This window comes from Tasmannia lanceolata, unplaced genomic scaffold (genome assembly GCF_043159265.1).
Source record: "Tasmannia lanceolata isolate RefF3 unplaced genomic scaffold, GAP_Taslan_0.1 ptg000004l, whole genome shotgun sequence".
NCBI lineage: Eukaryota > Viridiplantae > Streptophyta > Magnoliopsida > Canellales > Winteraceae > Tasmannia > Tasmannia lanceolata.
Window position 1 is genome coordinate 3,236,448 of NW_027518681.1, and position 9,957 is coordinate 3,246,404.

Consider the following 9,957-nt stretch of genomic DNA (forward strand, 5'->3'; position numbering starts at 1 on the left):
CCACCGTTGTCCCTCTCTGCCCCTGTCCACCTTCTCACGGCCACCTCCATCACCGCCAGTCACCTCCATCTCTAACCCAATCCCCATCTCCATCCACATTTCTCTTCATCTTCCACCTTCAGCACTCCCACTTCCCTGATTCAAAATAGCCCAAACCCATTCCATCATATACACCAAAAAAGAAAAAAGAAAAAAGAAAAAACTCAAAGACCACTACCAACACCATCATCCATCCCCATTGCCTCTCTCTCTCTTCTGCTTTGTTTTAAAAGGAAGAAGATGATCTCATATATTTTAGGGTTTGAGAGTTAATGTTGAGAAGAGAAGGTAGTGGTCTGGTTTTAGGGTTTGGAAAATTCATTCAAGGAGTAAGAAGGAGAAGAAAGATAAAGTGATGCAGTAAAATGTTCAAATTTACCGGATAAACGGATACGGATAATATCCGAATTCGAACAAGATCTGTCAGAATCGAATTCGGTAATAGATATTAAATATCCTTCGAATTCAAATATGAGTCCAAATTCGGATAGTGTATACTCGAATTCGGATATAGCCATATCCGCTTCGAATTCGATCCGTTTACACCCCTACTTCCTATCAAGAAGTTGAAAGTAAAGTCTAGTTAATCCATAAGGTGTGAGTGCTAAAGAAGCCCTACTAATGATGTAGTAAGGGCTTTGCAGCCAGCTTAGAAAATGGGTTCCAAACCTGAGCAGACTCTCTTCTAACAAAGATGGGATCAAGTAAGGACGCAATTTTTTTTTTTTGAATGATGAATACTTTTATTCAAGCGGGCGAAGGGGAGAACCCCAACGACCAAGCTGGTCAGTACAAAGGGAGAACAAAGACAGAGAAGATATATATAAAACATACATCAGAAGGGTAACTCTCACCGGGGGAGGAAGTCGAACAATTCTAGTCCCTCCCTGTCAACACCAGCCTTGGAAGTAAGGAAGCAACTACAACTGATTCGCAAAAGCCAGGATGATTTCCAGCCCATTCCCTCCTTCACTTCTTCAGCTTCAGGTCGACAAAGGAGATTTTCATTGCTTGATCATTCAAATCATGTGCTACCTGATCTTTTCTCTGGTTCAACCAAATAGAGTTAGTTTCCCAGTGAAAATCTGAGCTCACTACGTGGTTTCCGGCTTTCATCTCCCTTAGCTTCTGGGTGCATCATAAGCAGCATGAAAAACTCAAGTATTTACATTATAGTTTTAAAACTCCTCCACGTCATCATGGACTCCCCCGCGTCGACTCCCTTTTACCTTGGCTGCAATCCGTATTTTGCCCTACGAAGTCAATAAAACTCCTTTGACTCTCCTGAATTATGACCGCGTCAACCAAGTACTCGACCACGTCATGCGGAGTCGACTGGGATTTTCTTCAGCCGTGTTCCTTGCCGCATTTTATGTTTTTAAACACTGATTTACATATCAAAAGAGGATGATAAGCTGCGACAAATTCAGAAAATTTCTCAACAAAATCAGCTTTAAATGTAATTCGCACTAAAGGTGATCCTAATCTATGAGCATAAATTTCTCAACCATCAAAACTTTGTCGACGAGGACAAAAAAGTCACCGAAAAACGGAAACAACAAAAGCTTGAAAACTGCTTTTTAATGGTTGAAACCATTCATTTTCAGTGTGGGAAACAGCGACTATCTTCTCTCTTCTATGCGATAAGCTCTGATACCAATGTTAATCCATAAAGAGGATGAAGGATAAAAAAGACTGGAAAAACTGTAAAAAATGATGCTAGAAGAGCTGGAAATGGAGATGGGAGGGATTTAATCTTCTTCCAATAAGAAGATGTTTTTCATCCTTCCAGGAGATTTCTAGTTGTCATTGGTTGTTCTTGTGTGTTTTTCAACCGAGAGAAGGCCGTTCTCATAGAAAAGCCCTTGGAAATTCAGTCGTTATGGGCACAACCTTTTAAAGCACTGTTTAATTACAACTGTTAGAAAAACATTTTTTCAATAACACATACTAGTTTTGCATTGTACGAAGAACTAGAGGGACATAAACTGCTTGATCTCGTTTGAGACTCCATAATCCTTCATAATGGAAACAGAAAGGAGAAATTTCACTGAAACAGTAAGCACCAATAAGATGAGTGCGAAAGAGTCTCAAGCCTTGGGATTTTATGTAAAGAGTAAATCAATTTGAACAATGAAGGGATAAAAGAAGCAATACCAAAAGAACTATGTCATGTTCAAACTCAAAACATGGAACATCCAAGGTGGTTGATTTAATCTTTCTTGTCTCAACTGTTCTTCGATCCCAAAAGAGTTCTTCTCATGTTGGAAACTCATGTTCATGTCAGGTATCTGAATGAGGCCCCAATCATTGCCTGTTAATTTTTCCCTTGTATTCCTCCTATGAGAGTTTCTGACGTCCGTCTGGTGAATGGTGCTATAATCAATAGAAGAAGAAGAAGAAGCAAATCTTGGTCCAGAGTCCGAAATGTACGACATGTCTTCCTTTTTCCTTTGGTTGCATCCCCATCCTAATCTCAGCTCAATATCAGTGTCTTGTTCAATCTGTAGCATTACATCTCCGTCATCTCTTGCAAAGTAGTCTTCTGCAGGCCTCTCCAAGTCAATAGTCCTTTTTGGGTGTTTCTGGTCTTCGTTATGGTATTTTACTCTCTGCAAGCTCATCTCATTTTCTGAATTCCATCTCTCAGAATCATAATCATGGGGACGCACAGATATTGGCGGTCTCTTCAGCCCAAAGCCTTTCATGTCGTTCATTAATAGTTTTTGAATTTGATATAATCGATGAAGTTCATAAACCTGCATCAAACATGTAAGCATAATTTAAGATTTTGATAAGATTTTGCAAGCAAGCATTATGCCTGAGAGCTTAGAACTCTCAGAAAGTAGAACGTTAGTTCACAAAATGAGATGAAAAATAGGAGAGACTGGTTATCAGGCTACCTGTTCCTTGAAAGTTTCTTCATGTTTTAGCATCGCCATCTTCATGAATTCTCTTTCATACTGCTTCAGAAGCCTCTCCATTAACTCCGTTAATTAAAATCAGTTTACGTTTTTTGTTGTTGCAGAAATTCAGAATTTTTAGTGTTTGGCGATCCGGTTATATATGTTGAGTGCGGACCAGATGCTTTGTTTCTTCTCTAGTAAGACAAGAACCTGTCAAATGGGAAAACATTGGGCTCGATCAAATTCAAAATTGTTGAATTTGATTGAACTGGTAGGCTTGGAATAGATGCATCATGATGGTTTCCAATTCTACCCTTATAAGTCCATCCTATTGAGTGGTGATAAAATTATTAAAAAGTGTAAATTACAATTTCAGGTTGAGGCTAAAACTTATATATGTTGAGGCTAAAACTTAAAACCATATGAAAAAATAATGAACCACTGACTTCAAAACTGACATCATTCAAGTACAGAATTCTCCACATTTAACTCATTGGACGTACAACTTGCAGCTTATATTAGTGGCATTTTCAATATGTTTTGGTCTAAAGTTTCAGCAAATAGCTGCCAATCTAATGAATATTCTCATAATCTCAGAGCTGAACCTATACAATGTCGTCTATTGATCTACTTAAGTTTGAGGATTTTCTAATGGAATTGAGAAGGAAATCTTGATGACAAGTCGTTCAGATTTTATTAGAGAATGCCCAATTGATTAGAAAAGAAGGAAAGTCGTTCAGATTTTATTAGAGAATGCCCAATTGATTAGAAAAGAAGGAAAAAGATACAACTTCAAATCAAGTGCCAAAGAGGAAAAATGAAAATGGTAACTACAATGAATGAACTTGAGGACAGAACTCATATCTGGAAGAAATCTTGATGAAAATTCGTTGACATTTTATTAGAGAATGTCCAATTGGTTGGAAAAGAAGAAACCGGATACCATATCCAAATTAAGTACCAAAGTGGAAAGATACAAATGCCAACTGCAATGAATGAAATTTTGAAACCTGTGTAAATGCTTTGTTATATGTTCTGTACTAAAAGAAGACCTTAATTTACATTATCTTCCCACTGCTTTAATTCTTTAATATGTTGAAGATGGTTTAATATATGTCAATGAAACTTTTGGGAACTGGTTGGATTTCCTGAGAGACAAGAGAGGGCAGTTAGATGTGATCAGCTTGGTATTCCTAATGTTCAAGTTAGATAATTATTTTATATTCTGGTGATATTCTGTTGGGGATTTCTTTAGTATTTTGGTTGGGTGTCAGAGGCAAGGCATGTCCTCCTCTTTTACTTCTTTTATTTCTATCAATAAAAATTCAGATGCTGCCCCGGATTCCAAGATAAATTCCGGGTTAAAAAAAAGCTGTTATACATTAAGGACTCACAAATAGCATAAGCTGAAGTTCAGTTTCGAGATCCTGTACATATTGGTGGATGATGGTACCAATTTGTCATAAGAGATGAGAAAGTGAAAATATGCTTTCATTGCTAGAACTCTCAATTTCTCCTCAACATTTACATTTGGAGAACTAAAATAAGAATTTACGTATAAAGACCATTTATGAACAGGAGGAAATCACAATCTTAAAAGGAAACTCGACACCCACTCTTGGACTGAAGTAACAGATCAATGCACACTGCACACTCATCGGACTGTTTGATGTAATTTGAATTTCTGATGGAGATCAACGCCCATTGTGCGTTTATTCTAGACGGGGTCGCACTCATGGGCCACATAGGGATCTTTTATTTATGTTATTTTATTGTTCTTAGGGGTATTTTTGGGATTATTTGATGTTATTAGGGATACTTTAGTATTTATTGCTTTTTAGGGTAGTTTAGTCTTTAAAGGATTCTTAATTTAGTAAGTTTCCTTATTTTAGAGCTCTTAATTGCCTATTTATAGGTAAGCTACAGCTTTTTTTCTCACCTTTTGATGATTAATTGAATTGAGTTAAGCTTTGAGTGCTTCTTTCCCCCCTCTAATTTCTTCTTCTCCTCCCTAAATTCTTCTCTTCTTCATCTAATTCTTCTTCTTCTAAATTTCTCCTCCTGCCTACATCAATTTCACTATAGCAGTGTTGGTTTGAGGTGAAAGTTGTCAGATTCCATGTCCAAATAGAAGAACACAAAACTCTTCTCTGTGTCAGAAGCTATAGCATGATATTCAGAAAAAAAAATCCAGCTCTGGATTATAAAGAATCAAGACAATCCACATAATTAGTATGGGAATGATTAGAAAGAATCAAGACAAGCCACATAATTAGACCATGTTCGTTTCAGATTGTGACAGGCAATTGTGAGCCGCACAACCGATTATTGGCTCAAAATTATGTTTAATTTTGAGCCAATAATCAGATGGGGGCCCCCATAATCAGGTGTCACAATCTAATATGAACAAGCCCTTAGTATGGGAATAAGCGGTGTGGGAGGGAGATACGATGAGGACATCAAGAGAGCTAACAATACCTTATGATGCAGTGAAAAATATTTAGGTCAGATCTCCAACAATACGATGTGTATAGGCAAACTCTGGTTAAGTAGCCGCCAAGTACATAACCCCATGAATTTACTGTCTATATTTCTTTGGGTTGAGTGGAGCTTACTAGAAGTACACTATGAATGTAAATCCATATCAAATCACAGTAGTAAAAAAGAAAACATCAAGGTTTTGGAGTGTTCTTATGTCCCCAGACGAGACGAGAAGATTTCCTCTGTGAGATTGGGGTTAAAAGCATTTATCTCCTTCCCCACTCTCAGGACCCCGGAAACTGTAACCGTTTCAAGTAACCCAAATAGAATACAGGACACCTATCACAACATACCCAACGAACACTTCATTCAAATGGACGGTAAGCCAATTCCCGGCAATTAAAAAAATAAGGGATTAACAAATTTCTCAAACCTTGCCAAGAGCTTACAGTTCAAAGTCCAGCAGAAACACCAAATATTCTAGAATCAGGTCTTGGTTGAGGGATGTACCACAAATAACAAAGACATAGGCCAAAAAGTATTCCAAACTTTATATCTGCTGGTTGTAATCCATCCAACTGTGTGAACAATTCTTTCCTAGTACAAAATACAGAATCCGAAGATCAAATATTGGTTATAGATCAATAAAGGCCCAGAGAAAGGAAGGTAGTTTTCCGAAGATGCTCACAGAAATAAGAACTAGAACCGAACCAGTAAAAACACATGCAAGTATGAAATTTTACCGCACTCAAGATGCTTAAAAGCCCATGATTCGAACCCAAGAACATGTTGGGCCACACTAATTTGATTGGCCAAATCTAGACATACTGAAACAAACCTAGTCAGTGAATTTGCAAAGGGGTAGGGGTTTTATCTATCTATTGAAACAGTCAATGCTTCGATGTCATTTAGCAGGAAATTTGACAAGATCACCATCTGCTACTTTAAGCAATTTTTCCCAACAGGACCTCGTTAATTAAAACCCGCCTTCTATTCAGTACATCACTTCCTTCACTACAATAATAAAGCTGATTTCGCACATGATAAGAAATTGTCTACTGATGAAGAATAAAAAACAAAGATTGACCTAAAAGTTGAAAACCTGAAGAACGGAGCGGATTTCTTTCGCAGTTTCTTTCTCACAAAGTGCAGATCCAAATTATGGGAGAGAAATCAAACACCTAGGATAGTATACTGAAATGGGAAACGCGCTTAACAGAAACATTTACATATAAATTTAATCTCAACTCAACTCAGCAAAGCCTTTTTCCCAAACTAGTTGGGGTCGGCTAAATGAATCCTTTAGAAATTTTTTGAAAGGAATCCACCCGACTCTAATCCTGGCTCTAAGTATTACATATAAATTTAATACTTAGAAAAATTGCTTCTCTGCTCTGAACAAAGCTTAAAATATCCGAGATAAACGAAATCCTATATCTATAAACTGGTACTTAGAAAAATCTTCAATAGCTCTTTTGGATTCAAGTTCATTAAGATACATGTTCTTAAGTTCTATGCCATCAAACTACAGCCTTACATGAAGAGAAAACATGGAAATTAGCAAAACATGGCAAGAAATGGAGATAATTGAAAACCCAAAAAGAAATTGAGGGAAAGAACAAAACCCTACTCACCTTCAAAATTCCTTTGGCTGAGGGCACTCCTTGTAGGATGAGATTCCTGAACCTAATCCAATTTCTTCCCACAATTTCATTGGCTAAAACAACACCCTAAAAATTCTCTATAGATTGCAAAACAGAAAACCCAAGAAGAATTGAAGATTCTCTTCACACCCAACAAAAATATTATATTAAGTTCAAGCCATTCCAAACAAATCCCAGTCTCTATGCCCCAATGCTATCCAAGACAGCACCCATATAAGAAAAAGATTATAAAACTGAAACCCAATTATTATATTGCTCAAAAGACAGAGAGCCTTACAGTGCAACAGAGAATCATCAAAATACACAACTGAACCTTGTAAGGTATATCACATGCACCCAAGAATTGTATATATATAATCATGACCAGTTGTCTCAAACACACAGAGAGATTTATACCTTCTATTAGAGTATTCAAAGGAGTACCTTCTTGTACAGTTGTTGGGTCATGTCTAAAACAGTTGTGCCGGAAATGGCAGTATTCTTATGAATTCAAATATGCAACCATAATGCCTGCTTGTACAGTTGTTCAGTCATGTCTAAAACAGTTATGCTTCAAATGCAACTGTTCATTTGAATGCAAATATATGGAAACGTAACACCTTGTTTTGGTAGCTTACACCCCCCCACCTTTTAGCACTTCCATTATTGAATAGTAAGTCATTTTGGGAAGGGAAATGATATTTTCACCCCCTTTTCCTCCTTTGGGCCACACCCCTTCAAGTCTATTTAGGAGTAAGAACTTAGGACTACTCTTTTACACTAGAAGGGGGTGAAAATATCACTTCCCTTTGGATTTGTTTACGGCAATTGAAAATAGAATGAGGGTGTATTGGCCCAACAAAATAGAATGAGGGTGTATCAGCTCCCTGTTGAGTATTTATGGTACGGTTACCAAAATACATCCACTAAACTTAGCCCAATTTATTCCTTATATTTCAAGAGGAATTATCTAGTCTTTTGCTTGGGCTACAAAACCCAATATGTTGGTAGGGCCCATCTGCTATTATTACAAAGGGTAATGATATATTCGGATATATCACTTCCATATTACAAATTATTCACTCCGTGGGCCCACATGGAGGAGCCCTAAAAATAGAGGTGCAACTCAGGCCAGGTTGGGCCCGATTGAGGCTAGCCCTGACCCAACCTAAGTAGCATTACCTCAACCCCAACTCGACCCGACCCAAACCTTGGGTTGAGAAGGGACAACCCTGAGAGACTTCTAAGGTAAAGCTGATGTCACCTCCCTTTTTCCACAAAAATCCAACGGAAATATCTCTATATTTAAGGAGGGGAAAATATCAGCGCCCTAAAAAAAATAGCTTATGTAGTGGCTTTTTTCTTATGACCGCCTATAAAACCTATATTACACCACCAAAGATCATGATTAGAAATAGTTAAACAAAAAACAGAACATAGCAATACTAAACCACTTGCTATCAATCATGATACTTGATGAACTAATTTTCACTCAATTAAGCATATCAATCAATGCTATTGGATGATCTAATTTTCATGATATTCTCTTATGCATGTTGCTACTTATAAGTAGCCCCTGATTACAATAAGGTGTCAATGTCATAATTTGATATATTTATGATTCATAAAGTTGCTTTTGTTGTTGTTTGAGATCATAGCATCCCTCGTTACTAATTTTTGGACTAAATATGCATTCATGATAGAAATGTTAGTCCTAAATTCACAAGTGCTCCTTGTACCTTGTGTATAATTTCTAGAACTAAAACTATGAGTTCTTGTCTTGAACCTTTCTCTAGCATACATAATCAAATTTTTATGTTCAGTGAAAACTTATCATATATTGGAAACAAAACTGATTATTGGCCTCAAAATTGTGTTTAATTATGAGTTCAATAATCAGTTTCGAACTCAAAATCAATTCTCAAAATCTAAAACGAAAATGGCCTTGATGTGATTGTAGGGCTGCAACTCGAGCCGGGTTTTACCCGACCCGCATCGACCCGACCCGAAAATAGCCTGGGTCGGGTTCAGGTTTCATGGGTTTCGGGTCAAGCTGGGTTCAGCATTCAAAAGCCCGCATGAATCTCGGGTCGAGCCGGGTTTGAAGGGGCCCGACCCGAGTTACATAAGTTATAGTATGTACATTTTTTTCTATTGTTAGTTAAAAGTTAAAGGGATAATTACATTTACACCCACCTCTAGTTTCTGACACATCCACTTCCACCCCTATAGTTTAAAACGTGACAAATACACCCTTGTAGTTTCAATTTGTTTAAGGTAGGCCCCCTCAGTGAAGGTTCGTCCATAGATTGAAGGGTTAGGATGATCCGATGGAGCTGATTTTTTGGGCACACCCTATCTATGTCAGGACCCATCAAATGACCGCTTTGGATCATCCAAACAATGTGGGCCCACATTATTTGGATGATTTTTTGGTAGTGTTTGGATTCGGGTAGGGGCCCACATTATTTGGATGATCCAAAGCGTTCATTTGATGGGTCCTGACAAAGATATGGTGTGCCCAAAAAATCAGCTCCATCGGATCATCCTAACCCTTCAATTTATGGACGAACCTTCAGCTGAGGGGGCAAACCTTAAACAAATTGAAACTACAGGGGTGTATTTGTCACGTTTTAAACTATAGGGGTGGAAGTGGATGTGTCAGAAACTAGAGGGGGTGTAAATGTAATTATCCCAAAGTTAAAAGTGAAAACCCACGCACCCACTGTTACTGTATGTGAGTGTAATTTCTGCTTCTATGAGTTGAGTTGATTCAAGTGTTCGATTTAGCATTGTTTGATTGTAATTACAACATTGTTTGATTACAGCATTGTTTGATTCAAGTGTGATGTGAGTGTAATTACATCATTGTTTGATTCAAGTGTAAT

At 37.5% G+C, this 9,957-nt stretch overlaps 1 protein-coding gene across 5 annotated transcripts; it reads right to left on the reverse strand.

Moving 5' to 3' along the window:
• Positions 1–755: 755 nt before the first annotated feature.
• Positions 756–7,665, reverse strand: LOC143876052 (uncharacterized). 5 transcript variants are annotated; one of them, XM_077377658.1, is made up of 4 exons: positions 7,061–7,454; positions 2,943–3,155; positions 2,197–2,798; positions 756–1,424 (listed from the first exon to the last, which is right to left on the reverse strand). In XM_077377658.1, the coding sequence occupies exons 2-3, from the start codon at positions 3,021–3,023 to the stop codon at positions 2,205–2,207; spliced, it is 675 nt and encodes a 224-aa protein (XP_077233773.1). In that variant the 5' UTR covers positions 3,024–3,155; positions 7,061–7,454; the 3' UTR covers positions 756–1,424; positions 2,197–2,204. The 5 variants fall into 5 exon arrangements, with proteins under 5 accessions (XP_077233773.1, XP_077233774.1, XP_077233775.1 ...); XM_077377659.1 differs by having other exon boundaries at positions 756–1,454; XM_077377660.1 differs by lacking the exons at positions 756–1,424; positions 7,061–7,454 and adding an exon at positions 7,514–7,665 and having other exon boundaries at positions 2,116–2,798.
• Between the last annotated feature and the right edge of the window lie 2,292 nt (positions 7,666–9,957).

Bases quoted from the DNA above. Each gene is read 5' to 3' on its own strand.
- LOC143876052 (XM_077377658.1), bottom strand. From the start codon at position 3,023: ATGGAGAGGCTTCTGAAGCAGTATGAAAGAGAATTCATGAAGATGGCG. The intron at 2,799-2,942 runs GTAGCCTGATAA...TGTTTGATGCAG, and splicing joins AAGAAACTTTCAAGGAACAG to GTTTATGAACTTCATCGATT.